At 50.6% G+C, this 23,026-nt stretch overlaps 2 protein-coding genes across 3 annotated transcripts in view; both read right to left on the reverse strand.

The window, feature by feature from the left end:
• Nucleotides 1–1,342: 1,342 nt before the first annotated feature.
• SUPT4H1 (SPT4 homolog, DSIF elongation factor subunit) lies at nt 1,343–2,679 on the reverse strand. The gene is made up of 4 exons (XM_057409921.1): nt 2,574–2,679; nt 2,442–2,497; nt 2,194–2,247; nt 1,343–1,759 (listed from the first exon to the last, which is right to left on the reverse strand). The coding sequence occupies exons 1-4, from the start codon at nt 2,624–2,626 to the stop codon at nt 1,692–1,694; spliced, it is 231 nt and encodes a 76-aa protein (XP_057265904.1). The 5' UTR covers nt 2,627–2,679; the 3' UTR covers nt 1,343–1,691.
• A 1,059-nt stretch (nt 2,680–3,738) lies between these two features.
• The window catches only part of RNF43 (ring finger protein 43), a 55,803-nt gene continuing 36,515 nt past the window's right edge, over nt 3,739–23,026 (reverse strand). The window contains exons 2-10 of one of the 2 annotated variants that reach the window (XR_008972239.1): nt 21,842–21,964; nt 17,381–17,455; nt 16,123–16,254; nt 15,493–15,594; nt 14,685–14,840; nt 13,840–13,942; nt 11,898–13,436; nt 5,515–5,878; nt 3,739–5,289 (exon numbers count right to left, since the gene is read on the reverse strand). Coding sequence is in view for 1 of the 2 variants with exons in the window: in XM_057409953.1 (XP_057265936.1) it covers nt 5,835–5,878; nt 11,898–13,436; nt 13,840–13,942; nt 14,685–14,840; nt 15,493–15,594; nt 16,123–16,254; nt 17,381–17,455; nt 21,842–21,964 (2,274 nt within the window). In the remaining variant the exon portion in view is untranslated. Of the gene's footprint in view, nt 5,879–11,897; nt 13,437–13,839; nt 13,943–14,684; nt 14,841–15,492; nt 15,595–16,122; nt 16,255–17,380; nt 17,456–21,841; nt 21,965–23,026 lie in introns of both variants that reach the window. The other variant, XM_057409953.1, reaches the window with a different exon arrangement.

The raw sequence follows: 23,026 nt of genomic DNA on the forward strand, positions 1-23,026 counted from the left end.
AATGCTGCCTATCTCATCCTCCTTGATCCCTTTCATTCTGAACCTTGTCAGCTCTCATCAACCTCACACAACTAGACAGCACTGGCTGCAGCTTTCTTGGACACTTCTGCTGGAAATGAACACAGCCTGGGGGATCCTAGCTCACTCTGTGCTTCTCACAGCACAGCCAATCCAAAATACCCTCAAGGGCCCAGATGTCTGTGCCTAAAATGTCTAAATCGGAGCATCCTGGAGTCAGTCACACCTTTCTCCCACAGACCTGACCTACCAGGGTCATCTCCTGCCCAGGCTCTGCAACCAAGGAAGCCTGGAGGGTAAGCATCAGGTAACTCAAGTGCTTTGGATGTTCACCAGGGGTGTGTGAAAATCAGATCCCTCCTCTCCCCAGAGGATGTGAACCTGCTGGTCCATCTTTCCCAGAGGAGACTGTAACCCCCAGGCCAGGAGCATAAGCACCCTTGGTTCTTCCACAAAAGGCAGTCAGCTCCTGGAGATGTCTGCTGGAGCTCAAAAGCCCACCACCAACTTGACTTGGTCCTGGTCTGCATCCAGCAAATACTCTTCACTACAAGTCCCGAGGAGAAATGTGGTTTAAGGCATCTTTCCCTGCAGTCTTTTGTCTCAACTAGCACTGTGACCCCACACAGCCTCCCTATGTTCACATCAGTCTTCTCTAGCCACACATCTGCTCCAAACCCCTGGGTTTGAGTGCTTGGGGCTCTTCTCTGGGCTAGCTCTACAAACCACAGCAGGACAGAGAACACATCACCTTGGTGCTGCTGACACTCACTTTGCAACAGCAATGCTCCCTTGCTGCAGCTGCTTTCGTGCCACATCAGATGGTGCTTTCACCATCTGATTCCAGCCACCGTATTTCACCAGATAGTGATTTTCCACTATTTGTCTACAAAAAACCAAAATTGAGCTTTCCAGCTATAGAATTATCTCAGGGGGAAAAAGATTATTTCAGAGAGCTACTGATATAGATGGCTTATCTAAGGGCAGAGTCCTTTGTGATCAGCCGGCTTCCACATCCCCTGCACCAGACCACGCAGGCCCAGAGCGCCAAGACCTCTAGATAACCTGCACATGAAATACTTAGCATCATCTACCTACTCCATCCAGCAGTGAGCTGTAAGACCCAACCCACTAGTCTGCTCATTCCTACAGTGAGGCACTCCGCAGTTCAGCCAGGGCAGGATCTCCCTCCCCAGGCAGAAGTGTCGTCCATGGTGTAAGAAGTGACGGCAACTGTAGACTCCAAACAGTCTGGCAGGTGTAGGGGGTGAGTGTGAAACCCCCACTCCCTGCAGTGGGTGAAACTAGTGACTAGAGATTCAGCTCTGAGCAGACAGTGCATTTTATTGAAGTATAAACACAACTATATCCCAGCCCTTCTCTTTTCCATGCCACCAGTAAAAAATCTAGTGCATCACCATTAAGCACTGCTTCCCCAGACCCATTCATGCCATCCCCCTCGACAAGGGTCAAAGAAAATATCTACAGTCTGTGTAGGCCCACAGTGGTACAACAGAGGCCAGAAGTACTGAGAGAAGCTGAGCCAGGAAGCTCCCTCCACGTCAGGCTCTCCTTCACACATGCTAAAGCTAAAAGGTTTTGGAGCAGTGCCCCACATGCCTGGTGCCACTCCAAACATATCTGGGGAATCCTCCAGGCAGCACAAGAGCACTTTAGGTTTTTATAGCTGTGTCTCGGGACTTGTAAGCCACACCACGGCTCTTCAGCTCTCTGACGATCCCTGCAGCAAGGAGAAAAACACACTTCAGTATTCCTTAGGGATGAAGAGCCCTGAAAAAATCCGGCTGCTCTGTCATGTAGCCTTCACACAGTTTATCCCTGGTACCACAGGGATAGCAGCATCTTTAATGTCAGCTTCTGGCAGGTGTTGTGCTGAAAGACTGCTGGGAGAAACCCCACCTGCATAACCGTGAAAGCACCTCCTATTCAGCATCTCTTTGTGGCACCCTTGCTCATCCCTTCACCCACGCTGCAAGTGCTCTGTTTGCAATACACAGTATTCACTGAACATCCTGATTTTGTCACACAGCACAGCACAATGCTCTGCCCAGTTTGACACCTTCAAAACAACAGCCCCAGCACCTCCTGCACAGAACAATCCCTCAGCTGCCACCTGCGCAGGAGCCTCCCCCATAACACGAGCTGCAGCGTTACCTTGAGGCAGCCGGCCGGTCACTGACACTGCGTACACACCCGGCTTGAAGTTACCTGGGGGAAAGAGAACACTGAGGGGTACCTGCACGGCAGCAGCCAGGTGGGGCAGCATCCTGGGAGCCTCTGACAGCGCTGATGCCCCCTCATCGGGAGCAGAGACACCCTCTGCAGCCCCAAAAGCAACTCCCGCTGCCCCAGAGAAGGGTTTGCTGAGGAGAAGGGATCTCCGCCCCCAGAAACCCACTCACTGATCCGCTGCCACTTGGAGACCCAGCTGTCCTCAGGGCTCATCATCGCGATGATCCTGTGGGAGGGACAGGAGTGAGAGGACGCTCTGCAGCCGAGTGACACCCCGGTGACCACGGGTCGGGCCCACTCACCCGTCGAAGGAGGAGCTGGTACAGTCATAGACCATCTCCCGGTTGCCCTTCATCTGCAGGTACGCATCGCAGTTGTCGCAGCCGTCGTACTCGAACTGGTCGATGGTCTGAGAACAAAAGCAGGCGAGCAGACCGGGTACGTGGATAAATATATTAGTAAATAAATATATTTCTGAGCACATCAGCATATTCACACATCTTTTATCGGACATAAATACACAAGTTTGCATAGATATAAAACGTATTCTTCCTTTTTCCTCTTTTTTTTTTGGGGGGGGGGGGGGAGGGGTGGTGTCATAATTTATTCCCAAGCCCCAGAGCCAGGCCAGGCTCAGGAAATGACAACCAGTGACAAAAATCAAACCTATATTCACATTTCCAAAGGATCTGAACATCACAGAACGGAGCAAAGGCTCTGTGTGGGAAGGGGGGAGGTCCAGCCAGCCCGGGCCACAGCACCCACCCCGGTGGGGCAGGAGGCCCTGGGAGGGTGGCAGTCCCTGGGGAATGGCTGCACTTCGGGTTAAGATAGAGGGAGTTTGGGATGCTCTGGCTTCCATCGGTTTTCAGGTGGGACTTTGGAGGCAATGAAGAAAAACGAGCTCTGCTTCATTGCAGTGAGGCTGAAGAAATTCCATGACAGAGCCCAAGGGTCCTGAGCACTTGAATGCATCACCCTGAAGTGACAGGGGCAGGAACTGAAAGGAGCCTTTTCTCAGATACTGCTTCTTCCCTTCCAGGCAGCCAAGGATGGAAGTCCATCTACTGAAGAGGACCTTAAAAACCACCTTCCTGGAGAGTTCCTCCCTCTCCTCCCATCCAAGAACCCACAGAGGCAGACCTGCATGCTCTCATTCGGCTCAGAATCTAGAATGGCTTTCTGTATGAAAAGGAGCAGCAGCATAATGTCAGGAAAGGAAAACAGGAAAGGAAAAGCAGGCATTGCCCTGCACAGCCCTGTAATACTGCAGTAGGGAGTGGAAAGAGTGCATTAGTGCTGACCACTTTCTCCAAGAAGCTTGAGGTCTCCTGCAGGTTCCAAGCCCTCTGTTTTCTTAAGGATAAGGAGGGAAAGAGGAGGACTTTTAGACTGCAGACTAGATGCCCATTCTTTGAGGCAGTGAAATGCACCTCTGGAGGTTCGCAGCCTTCTGTTAAAGAAACCAGTGGGAGCACCTGGACTTCGCAACCCTCCTTCCTGTGAAGTCATCTGAGTCCTCCAGGATGGTCAAGGATGTAGGGAGCTGGTTGACATGGACAACATGCACAGGAAGCTGAACAGGGAGAATCTACATATGCTCCTGTTTTGTTGTTTGTTTTTTGGTTTTTTCCTCTAGCTTAAGACAGACATCCCTGCAAGGGAGAAAGAAATCTGAGCTTCTGTCTTCTGCCTGCTTTGTAGGACAAGCAAGAAGAGCCTCGAAAGATTAAAATATAGTTCTCCTGGTTTCTTTGATGAAAGAAATTCAACTCTTCCCTAGACTGAAAGGTCCTGCAGTGGTTTGGTCACAGAAGAAATGAACATTAACAAGGGAATAATGTTTTGTTTTAAACAGTGCTATTGCCTGACTTCAGATCATTTGAATGTCAGTGACTGATTAGCAGCTGGGACAAAGATGCCTTTTTCAAAGAAGGGCAGCAAACCCCATAAAAAGCCTTTCTCACCAATGAAGGAAGGCAGAGGTAGGATCATCCTGAACTGGAACTACATAACCCATACTCTTTCTTGTACTGGAGAAGCAGCTGCTGCTTTAAAGAAAGACACAGAAAGGTTACTGAGTACTCAGCAGTCTGTCCCTACATCGGGTTTCAAACTGTCAGGAGTTACCTTCAGCTCCAGTGTTGCATCCTCACCAGTGCCCAGAGTATTAACTCTGGGAACGCTGGGTGCCACAGAAATGGGCACTTCATGTGGGAATCTGCCCAATTCTTTGGCCTGAATGGTCATTGAAGGCAATAAAATCAATACTTGAATTCCCTGCTGAATGAAAACTGATTGGGTTCTGTAAGTTTTTCATTTGGGCAGGCTTTATTTTACTTGAATGCCCCCAAATTATGAGATGTAGGAAATGAGAACTAGTGACATTAAAAAAAAAACCTCCGCAACTGGGAGAGAAAAAAACCCTAGTAATAAACCAAGAACTTAGTGATTGATCAAGTTTTCTCTCTCCATTCAAAAAATATTAGGAAAGCCAGAAGAGTATTTTGAAAAATTCCTTTGCAGGATCATTTCAGGTGTCTTAGAAATACAATTAAGGCTGGGTGATGCTCAGCACTTATTATGGATACTTTTGCTGGGAATTTTGCTCTGTCTTGAGGCAATGAGAGAGGAAGGACAGAAGCAAGAGCCACATCAAGGCAAAGATTTTCCATGATTCCTGAGATGGGAGCATCTCAGGTTTGAAATATGCTCAACAAATGAGTTGCTCTTAACAGAGCCAGCCATCACACCTATCTTGAGAGCAGGTGGAGGAGAGTGAGAGAGAGACTTGTACACACTGCCAGATGAGATTGCTCTTCCCACTGCAACAGGAAGAGTCTAACCCAGCTCCTTCCCAGAAATACTGATCTTGTCCCTGTGTCTTCACCTCGCCTGCTGCTGGCAAAACCCAGCAAATGGCTGAGATGGCGTCAGCTGAGGGACAATGAAGTGATCAAAAGTGGTGAGAGCTGTTGGTTTCCAAAAAAGCCAGAAGCAGCACCTTGCAGGGAAGACCTGTGGGTGATAAGATGGAGAATAGCTTGTTCCTGTGTCTGAAATAAGAGTGGAAAAGCTAAATTAAGAAGTCTGGCTTTTGACAAGCGAGGAAATTAAGTCAGGAGCTACCAGGCCACAGAAAGTCATTTCTGCAGCTTTTGGTCTTGAAGGTTTGTTTATTTTTGAAGTGCTTAGCAAAACCTTCCATGGCATGAACATGCCGATATAGTAGCTTGCACTCACTGCGCGAGCTCTCCAGCTGGTGACTCCCAACTCTGACCTCTGAGCCAGCTGGCCCACACAGATGGATGCTACAGGATGAAGATGGTCTGCCTCTGCCTTCAAAGGAGAAGGGGACCTGGAGAACACAGCACCGTGTTTGTGTGACCATCGCAAATGGGGAACATGTGAAGAGACCACAAGTGCTTATTCAGAGTCTGCACCCTGGCATGGGCTGTGCAGGTCAGGACTGCGCAGAGCCAGATGTGAGCTCCTCGACGGCTGGTACACTGAACATCTTTGTCCACTCCAGCTCTCCAGTAAGGAAGCAGGCCAGTGTTTTATTAAACTGAGTGTTCACGGACATCCTGGACCTCCTCTTCAGATCCTGTGTTCAAAGAAAAGGAGAAAGAAAAATGCTCACCTAGCTGAACATTCCCAGGCTCTGCAGCCATGACCCTGCAATACAGAGAACAGATGCTGCAGCGAAAGCCACTAAGTTTCTCACAGTATTTTGGAGGGACTTTCCTGGCCACCTCCCCAGTCAGTTTGTTTCTGAAAGCTAAAGCACAATAAAATGTTAAGATAAGATGTCAAGCTAGTCTTTAAGTATTTCAGAAGATACAGGCTAAGCACAGTGCACCTCAGAGTTCACACTGGTACTAGATGTTTGCTTTTGAGGCTTTTTGATGCTTGCTCTTCAAGGAAAAGCTGTACAGCCATTTAAAAAATCAGTAGCAACAGAATGTAACACCAATTCGTATTCTCACAGTGGCATGGCAGCACCTACCAGGGACAGCGAACAACAGAAACTCCACACAACAAAAGCAGACTGCAAGTGCTGTGTGCATGCAGGAGAGGGATGGCACGTGCATTTCAGAGTGTATTAGAAGTTGCAGAGATTGCTTGTGAGTCTCAAACAAGCCAAACCCAATGAGTGGTGTTCGGCCATAAATGCCAACCCCTCAGGCCCAGCCAGCAAGGACTGCAGCTTCTGCCTGATGAACTGTCAACAGGCAAGTGCTGAGCAGGTCACTTTGAAATATTCAGCGTACTGCAACTGCCTAGAAACAGCGCACCCTGAGTTACTGCTTCAGTTAGGCCCTTTCTCTCTCAGTGACCAAGTGTTGATACACACACCACAGTCCTTTTCCCAGGTATCTCTCAAGCCTGCCCAGGGCAATCACACAGGGCCAGTGTAGCCCAGTAAAGGCATACAGGTATTATTTTTGCATATATCCCTTTTCCTGAATGTTCTCAAGATCAAAAGGAGACAAATGTGCATACAGGTATTCATAGAGAGCAATTCAAAACAGCTTTCCAGAACAGTCAGCAAATTCTTCTTTTTTATAAATGACCAGCTGGAGGAACAGGACCTGTGAAAATTAAATCTATGGGAAGAAAAGAAACAATTGATATTCTGCTTTGAGAAGGAAATGCACAGACACAGTGGTATACACATACATACATGTGCAGCATGGCCAAAGTACCAGGAGACAGAGTTTGAGCATATCTGGCATTTGTGTCACTGGTACATTGAATAAGCCATTGCCAACTGTTTCTCACAAACACCAGCTTATGTGCAACACAAAAGAGACTGTACAGCTTCGATCACTCTGCGATCAGATGCCCTGAGGCACCCAAACAGCATTATAAAAATGTTTTTCTGAAAATCATGCCTGTGTGAGTGTCCCCTGTTAGCCAAAAAGAAAGAGAGGTTATAAAAAGGTCTTGGATTGGGAGTGGTGGTACAGCCTCAGCTGCTGAACTGGCCATCGAGACCCACACAGGGCAATGAACTGAAGGAGCACACCTTAGGGATACAACAGAAGTCTTGTTCTCTGGATACCATATTTTACTGGTAGGTCTTTTTCTGCCCTTTAATCCCTTTTCCCCTCTGTAGTAAGGATCAAAGACATGACATGAAAGGAAATAGCTAAGAGGATGAGTAGGGGATGGAGGAGAGGGGGAGATGCTGACAACATGGTGCAGGAGGTGAGATTTCCCAGAGAGAGAAATCAAGAAACTTCATCTGCCTGTGCTGGGAGTAATCTAGCTGTTCTGGGACTAGTTCCGTGCACGCCAGGGTGGTTTAGGAAGCCATCTAGCTGTAAGTCGCTGCTAGTTGTCTGACTTCTCTTTAAAGGTTCCATTCAGCATTGCTTGAGGATTGATTCTTCAGTGAAACAACTCCCAGGTACAGTCTCCCAGGCAAGAGAGCCAGGGATGTATCTTTATGCAAACCCCACCAGGAAAAGGTGGTGAAGGTGCTCAAGGAAGCAGGATAAACTCCAAGATCATGCAAGCATCATCGGGATCATCTGCAGAGCCCTGGCAATGGCTATGGACAGCGTTATTCCCTGTAATGCCAGTGCATGGCACTGCCTGCACAAGTGGAGCTTCTCCAGGGGCCATGGACCAAGACTCAGCCTCACCTTGCAGCTGGGTGAGGTAAGCACATACCTGGAGGGTGCTGCATCCCATAGGAGCACCCTCAGCTTCTGGAAACCCTGGTTTAGGGACTTCCTGAGCCAGAGAGTATATTTGCATCTCTGCATTTGATAGCTCTTGATCTAGGCTCTTGAACCTATTTTATTTCTGGCACCTATGTCCTCTGGGCAATAAGCACCAGTTTCACCACACACCATGTTATTACATTATTGGGTGTTTTAAAACTTCTGGTTCCCATTTGATGCCACCTCTTTGTTACAAGTACTGGCGAATCTCTTTTATCTGCCTTCTCTCCTGATTTCATATCCTCCCTTTCATATCCTCTGCGAATCATCTTTTTTCCCCACATGAAAGTGTCTATATCCTTTCTTGTGACTGTACTCGATACCTTTCTGCACTTCTCCCAAGTCTGCTACACCCTTCTTCGAGAAGTGCCGGGCAGTGGCAGGTGCTAGCTGTGAAAGCTCTGCACACTTACACAGCTGCATGATGGCACTTGCTGCTTGTTCCCCATTTGTTTCCAGCTAGTTCCTAACAATAATTCAATTTTTTACTCAGAAGCAGTTTTGCTTGTGTGTGGCATTTTGTGCTACTTACATGTGATTTCATCCACCACTCTTATTGCCTGAGCAACAGGAGATAGTTTATACCCACTTTATAACCAAACTTTATAACCAGTTTTAAAGCTGCCAATGCTGAAGGATCTTGTCTTTTATAAACTACTTTATAAACTATCTCTTCTCCTTGTGGAGGATATTTATGAACTTGCTGAAAGGTGCAGACAGTTGGAGAACTCCACTTTCTTCCTTCTCTGAGTAACTCTCTTCCATTAAGAATGATCTGCACTTTGTCTCCTATTTTTTAGTGAGTTATTTACCTATGAGAGTACCTTCCCTTTTATCCTTTGAGAGCTTCATTCCCCTAAAAGATCGGCAAGGCATTATCTTTCTCTACAAAAGCTGTGTTGCCTCCTCCCCTGGTTTTCACATTTAGCCATGTACCTACAAGTCAGACCCTGTATTTGAATTTTTAACAATTCGCTAGGCAGGAAAGTCAGGCTCATCATTCTGTGGCTTCAGCTGTTTCAAGCTGATATTGCCCTCAGCTATTCCTTCTGGCTCTGGGCATGGGTAACAGACTGCATGCTTGTGGGTTAGCAGTTCTGTGCTTGAGCCCCTGCATGATGCCCACGTGGGCGCCCTGTAGCCCCAGCGATTCATTACTGTCTGCTTTACTGATGCATTTCAGAAATGCTCAAACTAATGATTTGATTTATGAGGGATCCTCTGCCCCACGTTCCAGGGTGAGAGCCTCTTCAAGCACTTCCACGCTGATCACTAATGCAATAAATTCAGTTTACCCTTCTGCTATGCAGTTACAGCCCTTGCCATCCCTCTTAGACCTTTGTTACTTCATGGACCTGCAGAGCCACTGGCAGCTTTCCTGCTTCTAAAGGAGTTCAAACTGTTTGCATTACTAGTCTTTCTCACAAACTGTTCATAGCAATCTTCCCTGCCCTGCCTCACTGTGGCTCCACGCTCAGCTTTGCTGTTTTCTGATTTCTTTGTCTAGCCACGCCTTTACTTTGGAAGAACAGCTTCTTGCTTCTCTTTTCCCCTTCTATTGCTTGGCCAGTCCTTTTCTGGGGCTTTAAGTGATCCTTGTGCCCAAAATCATCTTACTCTTTTGACTGCTTCTTTTAGTACTATTTGAAGAAGGGTCTCATGTATATGCAGGATCCTTTTTTGCAGCCTGTGCTAGCGCAGTGCATTAGAACCCTAACATCATACTTCTCTTACTTAGGCACAATTGGGGGGTTTTGTGTCACCTGTCATTGGACTTTACACTCTCCTTAACACAGTGTCCCTCCCATGCCACCAGAAGAGACACATTCTTCTCTGTAATTTCACCTGGAAATTACAGGTGCCCACTGTTTGTTTTAAGCTGGGTTTCTAAGAGGTTTATGTCAAAATTTTACTTTAAAGCTGGGCTTTCTAATTCATCTACTTACATTTTTAGCCTTACAACATTTATCTAGAGGCATATATTTATGCATTTCTTCTTGGTCTCCTTGTCTATTTTTGTGTCCTGCTTACATGGGACTGTCTGTTGAGATTGTTTTTTGCTCTTTTAGCTTGTTCTCTATTGATTTACATCCAGCAACTCTGAGGTTGTGTTATGTCAACCAAAGTGTTTTCAGCTTGATGGCTTTTCTGCATAAGCTCTGCTCCTGCTCTCTTCAACTGTCCTCGGTTCCTAATAAAGTTAAATCCTTCCTTTCTGTGTCTTTCTCAATCTTACAAGGAGATTCTGATTCTCTGGCTGGTCCTGAAAGCATTCACAGAAGCTACTGCAATCAAATAGACTCAGAGTTGCAATGTCCTTTCCAACACACTGGTCCTTCTAGCTCCTGGAAAAGGGAGGGAATGAAGGCTGTGTGCTTGCACACTAGCACTGGCTCTGGGTGGATGCCAAGAGAGCTTTTCCCTACCATGCCATCAGGAGATGGGGACATCTGGGCCACTGGGGTTCTCTACAAAGAGGTGGAGGCATCATACCAGGGACCTTTGCCATGCCTTGGACACTGCAGCACCCCGCACCCTGTGTGAGGTGGAGACTCCAGCTCTGGTGGCCTGGGGAGTCCTCCCAGTTTTATTTTTAAATGGGAGCTCAAAGCAACTCCTGAGCAGCCTGCCCCTCATGCCAGGGGGCTCTCTCCATGTGGAGGTCGCTTGCTGTGACCCTGAGAGGGCTGTGTCCTGGCAATATCACTGCCCACTGTCTGCAACTCAGGGGACATCAGTACTCAGAGCTACCTGCAAACCAGGGAGATACCTCTAAACTGCTGCCTCCTTAGCTCTCCAAATGGCAGCATCCCTCCAGGCTCTTTGAAGAACTCATCTGCAGTGTCAGGCACTTCTGTGCCTGGGAAAAAACCTCTGTTCCTGGGAGTCTGGGAGCGCGGAGTGCTGCAGGCAGCCAGGACAGGGCTCCATCCAGCCTCCCCCGTTCTCTGCTGCCTTCTCACAGGCGCTCCAGCACCAGGAGCCTGGGTGTGGTGGAGGGCTGGATAGACGAGCATGGGGAGGAAGTTATTATCTGCGTGGCACAATGGGCACAGTGAGTCATGAATTTAAGGCCAGCATTTTAACAGAAATTAGGCAGCTCGATCTGTATTTGGTACCTAAATCAAAACGATTTGCCCGAGGAGCTACAATGAGTCAGTGGCAGGGTGAGGAAAGGAGCCAGGCTCTGCTTGCAGCCAGAACCTGCCCATGCTGACTCGCAGGTTGCTGTGTTCAGAGGAGCATGAGAGAGCAAGACCTGGGAGCTAAACTCAGGCTCTTTGAAAGAGCCTGGTCTCAAATGCATTTCCCCTCTCAGAGATGTGCAGCAGTTAGGCAAAGGGCCAAACTTTAATTATGTCCGATTTCCAAACGATGCTAAAAAGCAACTCCCACACAACAGAGGCAGGTGAGAGGTGAGGCATGTGCAAATCCATAAACTCATTTAGTCTGTTTTCCTACTACCACTGGCAATGCACACTTCCTTATTGATTCAGTTAGCGAGGGTTGGCTAAAACAACTAGAGCCCAATAAGCCTTGACTGTGCCAGTGAGACATCCAGACTGATGTAAGGACACTGAGAAACATGCTCCCATCCCTTCATTTGGGAGATATTCCAGCTGCTAGAGATGCTTAGTTCAAAATAGCCACATTATTCCTCATGTGTATTATTTTAGGATGAAACTGCAGGGTTTGGTGCCCTCATTAACAGCCTTGCTAATCATTCAGGCCATGATTTTCAGACAGGTGACATCTGAAACGCTTCTGTTGTCAGTGGTCCTGTAGGAAAGCCCACCATGAAGGTATCAGGTTTACTGGCAGCCAGAGTACCTTCAGCAAACCACCCTCATCCACTTGCTTGCTGCAAGAAGAGGCCAACAGCAGACTTACCCTGACTACCCTGCTGAGACGGGCAGTGAAGTTGAAGACTCAGACTGTGTCTGGGGGTGCCTGTCCCTGAGAAATCAGCAGGAACCGTGTGGTTTCCCTCCCATCCTGACAACCCCTCCTCCTGCTTTTTCAGCTCTGAGCCAGACTGCGGCACTAAACACTTCCAGAGCGGCCGAGAGCCTGAGCTGCAGGACAGGGGAGCGCTTGTGGGGATCAGGGGCTGGGCTTCGGGTGAGCAGCAGTAGCCAGCAGGATGTCTATGAGGAACACGAGCATCGCAAGCTTTGGGCAAGGCTGAGTCCTCGGGCAGAAGAGCGGGGCTGGGCTCCAGGGGACATTTTCTTTTCCTTCGGTGGTGACGGCTCTGTGAGCTGTGTTTTGGGGGCAGTGGGACAGGGGATGTCCCAGATGCTTCCAATTGTCTTTTGGCATCTTTACTGAAGTCCAAGCTGCTTGGAGAAGCGGAAGAGATATGAGGGGACTCCCGGCCTTGCTGGGAACAGGCTGGCTGTCCCACCAGAGCTGCTTCCTGCAGCACAGTGCTGCTGTCTGGAGGCTGCTGACAGTGATAGCTTTTCTCAGTTCTCTTTTGTGTCCGAGCACTGTGGAAGCCAACCTTGGCCCCTGTGTACCGGGATTTGCGCTGCCCAGGCCCTTGCCCTGCCCACCCCGGGGTACACTCCGCATTTCTTCTGTAGTGGTGGTGCTGGTGGTGGTGGTAGTGGACGTGGCTGAGCACCTGGGGCTTCGCCGGACCAGCACCCCCAGGCACCATCAAGTCCAAGGACCTGGGCCGCATGTCCCTTGGTGGCAGCGGCTGCTCCTGGCCATTGTCTGTGGCAGGGCCCTCTGAGCTGCAGTACACAAAGGGGTCGTAATCGCTGCTGAGGGAGCTGCGGAAAGTGGAGCAGCTGCCATGGATGCCCTGCAGACTGACATCTGTGCAGTTCAACATGGAGTCACTGGAGGAACCGTGGCAAGGCCCCGAGCTGGAGTCACTGCCTGGCCCATCTGCCAGGTACCCGCTGTGCTCCGTGAGATAGCTTTCTCCAGAGCCACTGCTGTTGTGCTGGTGCCCGTGGCCAACCCCCCGGCGAAGGGCAGGCGCCCGGTGCTGCTTCTGCACCAGGGCTGCCTTGAGCCCCAGGCAGGGGGGCTGGGGCTGGGGCTGGAGAGAACAAGTCCTGTGGGATGGCAGCGTCTGCCCGCATGCCGAGGGGTTGGGATGCTGCTGGCCCAGCAAGCCCGGGGCCAGAGGAGAAGAGTGGCCACAGGCAAGCAGGGAGGTGGCTGGCCTGTAAGGCATGTAGTGGATAGTGCCAAAATCCAACTGGGAGAGCTCCAGAGAGTGAAAGAAGGGGTTGCCATGGGCTTGCTCCGGGGGAAAGTTCCTGAGGTTCCTCTGAGGATAAGCATGTGGGAGGTGGTAAAGGGCATGTCCTGGGTGCTGTCGGAAGAGGTGGAGTCGCCGTCCGGGTTCCATGTCCTGTGGGGCCATCCTGGAGCCAGCAGCCGTGGCCTGGTCCACCGAGTCTCTGGCTGTGGAGAGAGAAGGGAGCATCCAGCACAAGTCTCACAGCCCAGCTGCAGTAGCCCCTGCATCAGCGAGCCTTCACTGCAACCCCACATCCCACCCATGCCCTGCAACCCCTCACTGCCACCACCAAACTGCCTTGATGGTCCTGCACACACAGCACCTGCCCTGCTGCCCTGATGCTCAGATCCCACCTCCCTTTCCCACAAGTCCCAGGACTGAAACCTCCTCCTCTCAGTGCAGGTCCCAGCCCAAGCCCTGTACACTGCCGGTGTTCACATGCACAGGGACCCCTCTCCATGCACCCACCACCCTATACACCCACAAGTGCTCCTGCTGATGCACCATGTGCATCACCCAAGAGTATATGGACCCTTTGGGCACAACCCTGCTGTGTCTGAGCCCTACCAAGGATATTGAACATGCAAAGTGGACATGTGTGGTGCTGCTGCAGCCAGGGGTCAACGCACTCCCGGTGAAACTCGTGGGAGCACGAGATGATCCGCAGGTCCTAGAGAGGTGGAAAGAAGAAGAGGAGTGTGAGCAAGGAGAACCATGTCCCAAGGGCTGGATGGGTTCCTCTTGGTGGAAGTGAGCTCTGTAGGATAGAAAGATGGCTAACTGTGAGCGGGCTTCAGCCCAGCTTTGCATGGAGGAGGCTGTGCAGCAGCCTGGCAGTTCTGGTTCTGCTCACTGCATCCAGCCACCTCCAGAGAGGTGGCTGCCCTTGGGAATAGCAGGGGGACTGCCCCGCTGCTGCAATATGGATGTATATGGGCATTTTCATAGAATCATAGAATCACAGACTAGTTTGGGTTGCAAGGGACCTTAAATCTCATCCAGTCCCAACCCCCTGCCACAGGCAGGGACACCTTCCACTAGAGCAGCTTGCTCCAGGCCTCGTCCAACCTGGCCTTGAGCACTGCCAGGGATGGGGCAGCCACAGCTTCTCTGGGCACCCTGTGCCAGCGCCTCAGCACCTCATTTTACCCTACAGCAACAGCTGGAGAACTGTCTTCGAGGAGCCTGAGTCTGCAGGCAAGTGTCTTCAACAGGGGCAGGGCTGTTTTGGTCAAGGCGCTGGCAAAACTCCTCTGATGCCCATCCTGTCCCAGCCTCCAGGAGCTGCTGAAGGAAACATTCCAAGTGCCTCCTGCCCCTACCACACTGCTCAGCCCCCGCCGCAGCTCCCACACGCCGGCAGCCAGCCTGCTCAGTGCTGTGGCTCAGCAGCAGCCATGCCTGCAGCCTACCTGGCCCTCGCTGAACTCCTCCAGGCAGATGGCACAGACCGGGGCTGAGCTGCAGGTACTGGCCGAGTCCCACCGTGCTGCTGGCCGGCACCTCGCCTGGAACTTACGCGTGGCCAGCTGCCCGATGGCCTGCATGGTCTGCTGCTGCAGGGAGTCCTGCACCGGAGAGAGGAGGTGTGAAGGAGAGGCTCAGCCCCACACTGCCCTGCTTCCCACTGCCCTTCCGTTTGCAAAATGGCATCATCAGGAATTTGGGGGTGATAATCGTTTTTCCAGAGGTGACTTTCTGTCTAACCTGACTTAGCCAGAGTAGGCTTTGTCACCAGCAGGAGACATCTGGCCAATTCAGCAGTGCTGAATTTTTGAGCCCCAAAGGCTTGTCCTTCTATAGGACCAACAGGGTATTGTCAAATCTGGAAATACATCTGACTCTGAAAAGACAATTATTTAATTTGTTAGTTTCTATTAAAAATACTAAGTCTTCTGCTCTCTACCTGTACAGACAATACTGTTAAAATCGAGAGCTAGAGGGCCAGCTCTGCAGCTTTGGGTGCTGGGCCAAGCTCTGAAAGGTTCTGGGACTGCAGGCTGCAGTGCTGGTGGGGCAGCAGGAGGAAAGCAAGGCCACCGCACAAGGAAAGCAGCCAGCCCATCTCAGGTTCACTCGTCTCATTCCTGGGCTGCTCCTGCTTCATGTGGCCTCATCTTCAGTTCACACAGAGGTGTATTTCCCCTCCCACACTCTGCCCGTTCTTGCCTTTCCTGTGTTTCCATTCGCTCAGACACAGCTGCTCCATGAGGTCCCTACCTGAGTCCTGTTCAGTTGGCACTTTGTGCGCACCACAAAAATTAAGATGATAACGACCACGGTGCTGACCACCGTGAGGAGGATCCACACGTCGTAGTCTGGCTGTGGGATAGAACAGGGAAGAAATTACTCGTGTGCGGCAGGGGTGGGAGTCAGAAGCTAGGCAGGGGAATCCCTGTCTCTTCCTGACCATCAGCCTTTGAATACATGATCCTTGGCCAAGCTCTGTCTCATATGCTCTTTACAGGTAAAAGAAAAAGGTTTCAGTCTTTTCTGTGCATTCCAGCAGGAATGGAATTTCTCTGTCTTGCAGCATCACACCTCTCTAGAGGTCACGGTCTAAAGGTAGCACAAGATGAAAAAATCAAGCCTTGGTCTCACCTGAAGAGACAGAGAACCCCCTCACCTCACTCGTGACAATTAAAGTAAGGGAAGAGAAGAAGCTGAAAGCACTTCTGAGCCTTTATTTGTGGCATGCCATCTGAATGCTGCAGACAGGCAGCTACTGCAAAAGGCTGTGATCTCTGTCCCTGGGGAGGAAAGCTCAGCATCTCTGGGGAAGTCCTATTCCATGGCACAGCAGCTTGGGAGGGAGGATACAGAAGGCAGTGGGAATGGTGTGTTTCTCACCCAAGATGGTGGCTCCTTGACCTCTATCTTCACATGGGCCTCTCTGTTCTTGTTCACGACCCCCATGAGAAGCTCAGCATCGTGACCTCTGATCAGAACCACAGGCTGACTCAGACCTCTGGGCTTTCTCAGCTGTAAAGAAACAAACAGAGTAAGAGGTGGTCCAGAACAGCCCAAAACAAGGACTATCCCAGTTCCCAAGGCACGTCTGGTTCCTCCTGATGCTTCTTGCACACACTTTAGATACCAACTGACCCCCGCAACTTGCCTTTCTCCTCTCTGATGAAACCAGATGGAAGCTCTTCTTCTTCCAGCAGCTTTTCAGCAAGGTTTTCTTAATAACCTCCAGTGGTGCCTCCTACGTGCATAACTGGTCACTGTTCAGTGTGTTTCTGACCATACCAGCAGCTTTCCACCATGGTCCAGACAGCCTGGCATGGGCTGGCTCAGCCAGTGCCTCAGTCTCCCCTCTGCTCCACACTGACTGAGTGAGGGTGTCCATCTGACACAGGCCACTTCCCATACCCTTACTGAGCAATCTCAGCATCCCCTCACCTGCACTCACTGTTGTATTTCTCTGGCATCAGAATTTTAGTTCTAAGTATACAAAAGAATGACAACAGATTAATCCAGTGAGCAGGAGTCAGCCCAGAGGTTGGATAAGATCAAACATCAGCTCCCCTACCTGTCCTCTTATCTAGTGCTGGATGCTTTTCATCATCCCTTGATTATTTCGAGGTTGGAACCTATTTCTTTCCAGAGATGACAGCAGTGTTGGTGGAAGAGACCTCTGGAGGTCTTTAAACTAATGTTAAGCTTGCAGTAAGAGCATCACCACCAGCACAGCAGGGTGGCCGTGACTTTGGCTTGAACATTTCAGAAATCACCTTTCCCCTAAGGTACACCAGGGCTGTCTGTACTAGCTGGGATAGGTAATCTGTGACTTATCAAGAGGAAGCATCCAGCTCCTGGCAGAAAAGCTCAATTGACCAGACAATGTCCTTCAAGAGCAGCAAGATGCTGTTCGCAAGCTGCTGGCATGTGCTCTGGGGACACCTGGATGTGCCATGGAGTGAGTGAAAGAGTAAAGCCCTGTCTGTGCATGGATGAGCTCTTACAGCTAACATCCGAAACAGCCTGCAGTGTCCTCCTGGAACCTCCCACTGCATGTCAGTGGCTGGTAGGTCCTGACTCGGGCTCATTTAGGGATGGGACAGAGGCACTGTGGTTTAGCTGTTATTATCAGTGGAGTTTGTACCTGATCAGCAGCACTTTCATCATCGGTAATGTCAAAAAGGATCGCACGAGCTCCACGCTCCCCCGCCAGCTTTGCCTGTCCAAAAGAACAGAAGCTTCAGTGGACATTTGTACCTCTGCATTAACATCTACCATTTGGATATGTATCTGCCTCCCCGTCTCTTCATGGGGGAAAGAAGCACCTACCTGCTGCTTAGATTGAGAAAACACTTTATACCCTGGTTTCTGTACTTGTGTCGAGCTGCAGTGCCTGCTCCTGCTACAGCCCTGAAGCTCATAGACAGTTTCCCCCTGTAGTTGTGGAGGCAAATTACTTGGTGGGCTTGCAGTGCACACCAAATTCCCCAGCTGTCTGTCCCCTTTGCTTCAGAGTTGGATTTGCTAGGGAGGGATCTGCAGCCCCATTAGCCCTGTTGACCCCTGTGCGTCCCTCGCATCCCAGGACAGCAGGAACCTCTTCAGGTCCCCACTGCTCATCATAGCTGCATCAACCATGGGCTGTCTATGGGCTTGACTCCCACACATATTGTTCTCCCCAGTCCCTGTCCCCCACAGGTACCAGGGAGAAGCTCAGGCAATGCCTGGGCTGTGGGTCTGATCTAGGATTAGGAACAGAGTGGCTTTTCACAGCCCACCGGCTGCTGTGTTCTGAGAACAGTGTTGAGACCCACCCAAATGAATATACATGCCACCCTGGTGAGGTCAAAGCACAGCGCCTGGAGGACCTTGTGGGGTCACCCACGTCCTCCCACCAAGCCCTTTGAGCCCTCCAGGCAGGCAAAGACAGCCCTTGGAGATGGGAACATGAACAGAAAGCAGGGCTGGGCCACTCTTACTCATGCGGAGCCCTTTGATCTGCACGTCCCTGAGCGCCTGTGCAAACAGGAGCTGCCGGAGCCGCTGCCGCAGCTCAGCCTCAACATTGCCAAACCCCAGCTTGGGGCCAGAGGTCAGTGCCGCCGCTTCCCAGCTGCGGTATCAAACACAGGGCACCAGCGGAGCGGAGGGAAGGGGCATTCCCAGCAGCGGTGGAGTGGGTTCAGCTCCATCCCTCACTCGCAGGTGCTGGTCACCTCCACGTGCCTCATCAGGGAGAAGATGGGTGCCTCAGTCTGGGGACAGGGATGGGGATGTGCATGGAGCTGCAGATGGTCAGGAAGAGCAGGGAGGACAGGCTGAAGGCTCTGAGTCACTGAATGGATTTGACACTCTTGGGTATACCAGATGGGGAAGCTGGAGAAGTGGGACCACAGGCTAGGGGCAGGGACCAAAGACTGGGGTCCTGCCTGGGATCAAAGAAGCCTCGGTGTTTGTGAGCCCTGAAGAAGAAACAGCACTTTCAGATATTGACTTACACCCACTGGAGCCAGTCAAGCTTTGATGAACAGTGAACAGCTCTACGAAGATTTGATCCTACTAAAGACACCAACAATAGGAAAAAGAACAACTGAGAATGGACAACTGACTCTTCCCAACATCCTTCTGACTCCTGCTGCAAAGGACACAGCTTTTGTTCAAGCTATCAAGCCTACTTAATGCAACAGTTTTCTGAGTGCTTGCTGCCTTTCATCAGCTCTCTCCAGCCACATGCAGAGGTGCCCTCCCTTTCTGAGGGCTGAAACACTTTTGGTACAAACGTGTATTTCCAGGGTGACTGAGGAGGTTGCAGTAGCCTGTCAATCAGACTGGCAACCAATGGTTTGCTCAGGGAAAAAATTCACACACCCCCAAAATTACAAACTATGCACCAGAAAGAAAAATAAATCACTTTGAAGTGTGATCAGGTGGAGTTCTCCTGCTGGGCTGGACGCAGCACTGCTTGGCTGGGTGACAGCTAAAGCAGAGGTTATGATAACACTTTTCACATGGCTATTTTCATCATCAATACAGCACTGCAATTCAATATGCAAAGCTCCACCGCAAAAACACGTCAGGAAAACAAGGCTCTAGTGAGCACCAGCCACATCCTACAGCTTCATCCCTGCTCCTGAGGAGAAGTGCTGTCCAGGGATTCTGAGAAAGAGATCTGTATGATGTTGAAGGAAAGGAGCTTGGCTTCGGGAGGATGGAGAAGCATCCACACAGCAACTGCAGGGGGATGGAGGAACCAAGGTACAAGGCAGGGCCCAGGGATGTGGCCAGCTTAAGAAACATCTGCCTGTATTTCATGGCTAACCTAGTCCTGTTTCATAGAACCACAGAATGGTTTAGGTTGGAAGGAGCCCTAAAGATCATCCAGCTCCAATACCCCTGCCATGGTCAGGGACACCTTCCACTAGACCAGAATGTGACCACTGGCAGGGAGAAGAGCTGTGAGCCTCCCTGGGTGAGGTCTTGGAGTAGGAAATAGTAACTACAGGCAGGATGGCATCTGATGTCATGCCTAGTTGGACCTCAAAATCCATTGCTGGATTTGGCTCTGGTAATAAAGCAACGATGACTAAAGGCCAGTGAACTGTCACTGTACCATGGCAATGAACTGAGGGGTTTATTTTCTTTGTGTGGGTTCGTGGTCCTGGAGAAGGGATCAAGGCTAGTGAGGATGACCACAGTGCAGCAATGCACCATGACTTGTCCTCCCTGTGCTGACCTTTCTCAGCTGACCCTAGCGCAGGGTGCCCAGAGAAGCTGTGGCTGCCCCATCCCTGGCAGTGTTCAAGGGCAGGTTGGACACAGGGGCTTGGAGCAAGCTGCTCTAGTGGAAGGTGTCCCTGTCAGTGGCAGAGGATTGGAACTGGAAGAGCTTTGAGGTCCCTTCCAACCCAAACCAGTCTGTGATTCTGTGATTCTCCTGTCCCTGGCCTCAGTAACGTTCTGGTACTTCCTGCACCATGATTAGCAACTCAAAGATAAAGGTCAAAACTAGCATAACAGCTTCTAACCTTTAAGGTTCTCAAGTGGAAGATGAGTGCTGGATGCTGCTCCTTCCTTCTGTTCAAGACCCTCCACAGCACTTGCACTGACCAAACCAGCTGTTGCTGCTGCCAACCCCAGCACCCTCCCCTGCGAGATGAGACCATTATAATGTGATGGTCACATCTAGATGGACCTGGGACAGCTGGAGTACCCAGCTGTGCTCCCTAAGGACACCTTGCTCTCATTCCTGCCACAAGACACACTGGAAGCCCCTGGGTTCACACTTCAAACTCCTCATCCTCATGCACTTACACCCACAGTGGGACCAGGCTGATTTCCAGGTCTGGGTAACTGGAAGCAGTTCCCTAACTCCGGCACACTGGTTGTGCTGACAGCTGGTATCAGTTCCAGAGCAGCAGCAAGCCAAACTTGGGCTTCCACCCTGGTCCAGAAAGGGATAGGCACTGCTGTCTGCCATGCAGCTGGGGGAAAGCAGCCTCGAGGTGGCCTACCCATAGCAGCATCACATCCCTTCCCTTGCTTTTGTAGCCACAACCTCTGCATAAAAAAAAAAAAACCAACAACAACAACAAAAAAAAAACAACTAAAAAACCCCCAAACTGCTGTGCAGGAGCAACTGCTTGGAATGAGTTCCACCTGCCCTGTTCAGCCCTGCTGCAGGGAGGATGGAAAAGGACCCTGTCCCCATCCCCAGCACATCACTACCAGCAGAAGGCAGACACCAGGAGCAGTATCACCTGAATGCATCCAGATAAAGCCAAGAAGAGCTATGCAAGTTGTTTTTTTTTTCATGTTTGTACAGTGCTGGTGGAAAATAACACAACATTTAGTACAGAGACAGTAACAAGTAAAAGCTAATGCTAGCCTTATCCACACAACTTTATCAGAGACACAAAGATTTTAAGGCTTAAAAAATGACCCTCGTTCCTACCTGACTTCCTTATTACCAGAGAATTGCACCAGTGACCTCAGCTTTTGACACAGTGACTGCTGTGTCACTGAGGTACCTCTTTCACAGGAGACCTGATCTGAAGACCTCTGAGATCTCCCATGCCTTTGCAGGGCAGATGGTTGCCCATGTTGTTAACAAGTCACATCCCACCACTAGTTCATCTCGTTTGTTTTTGGCCCGATTGCTCAGTGCTGATTCTTTACATGCCTCATCCAGTGAAGTATCACAGTACTGTTTTTGAAGACAGAGCTACAGAAGGTGTCTTCTGTGACCAGGTTTTCCCACAGGTCAGAGGACACCAAGAAACACAAATCCCCTCAACAGACAAGCAAGCAGTGCGAGGCTGCAAAAGAGGAGGGGCGCAAGGCTGCCAGGCAGCTGGGATGCTGGGGTCAGGTCTGAGCATCCTAGAGCAGTCAGGTTAAGGAAAACTCCACAGCCACAAAGCCAGGCAGTCCAAAAGATAAAGAGGGACGGGTATTGGGGATGGCTGCCACAGCATCTCTCCCAGAGAGCCCCCCTGCCAAGGATCAATGTCCTTGTCCTTTTCTCCACCTTCCAACAGCTCTTTTCTACCCTCCTGCTCTTACTCTTTCCTGCACCACGGGTTTCCGTTCCCACATTTGTACCTACCTTGTTTGCCAGCGACAGGCAGGGGTTGGGATCCCGATCCGGCTGTTCAAGCTTGACAATGGTGATGAATCCCGATTCGGTGTGCTCATCCTCGCTGGTGTTGCACAGGGACAGCGGGTGGGACTGAGGGACACAAGCAAAGGGACACTCAGACCTTGGGGCTTAGCACTGCAAAGGGTGGCTCAAGCCCGTCACTCACTGTACCATAGCTACCTGCCCAGAGGGTGCAGGACACCCCTGTAGTGGGCATCACCACTGCTGCTGCATCCCATGGCCCTGTCTAAGAGTCACTGAGGCTCTGAATGCCACAAAAAAGCAAGTCACTGTCCAAGTTTTGGTCCACCAGGACAACGTCATAGAATCCTAAAAATGTTTTGGATTGGACAGGATCTTAAAGATCATCTAGTTCCAACTTCCATGTCACAGAGAAAGGTGCAGTTTCTAACCTGGCCTGCACTTGTGTCTGGCTTTGCCCCAGTCACAGATATTCAGAGCTAGAGCAGCCCAGGAGAGCACAGTCCTTGCCTTCTGGGATGGAGCATCCGGATAGCACAGGTCTTGCTGCTGCAAGGACTGCCAGCAACCTTGGACCACAAGGCCCTGCTGGCAGCCAGCATGCTCCCTGCCAGGGCCTGGGCAAGGTGAAGGGACCACAACAAAAGCAAACTTCTCTTGCCTTCAAAGCTTCAGCACTCCTTGTTTCTCAGCCACCAAACTAGACAACTTGAAGATAAACTTGCAGACAAGCCAAAGGAAGGAGTGAAAAAAATGAAAGCAGGTAGAGAAGTACCAGGAATGAGAAGGGAGAAGAAAAGATTCCAGTAACCATATCCCCAGTGAGTCCTGGAGAAATGCTCATCAGGTTGAGCCCAACTGCTGGGAAGCTGAGACAAGACGGGGTCAAGGCACCAGGTCTGGGCGCACCCACCCTGCAGAGCACCCTGCAGGAAGGGATATGGTGCCCCAGTATGTCACTTGGACACGAGCTGAGGGGCTCACTCCTGTTGGAGGCAGGCAGTTGGGGTTTTGGTGGTCAAGGCCCCTTGTGGTGAGCCTGTCCCGGTGTGGGGCAGAGCTCAGAGGGGCAGCACCACTGCCCTTGGCTGCACCTCATTCCTGTGCATTCACCCTCATTACGACATCCACTGAGCACTGCTCTGGTCCCTGTCTGGAAGAGCGAGCAAC

This window comes from Pezoporus wallicus, unplaced genomic scaffold (genome assembly GCF_028554395.1).
Source record: "Pezoporus wallicus isolate ANWC-B61680 ecotype Strahan unplaced genomic scaffold, APGP_CSIRO_Pwel_v1 contig_10012, whole genome shotgun sequence".
NCBI lineage: Eukaryota > Metazoa > Chordata > Aves > Psittaciformes > Psittacidae > Pezoporus > Pezoporus wallicus.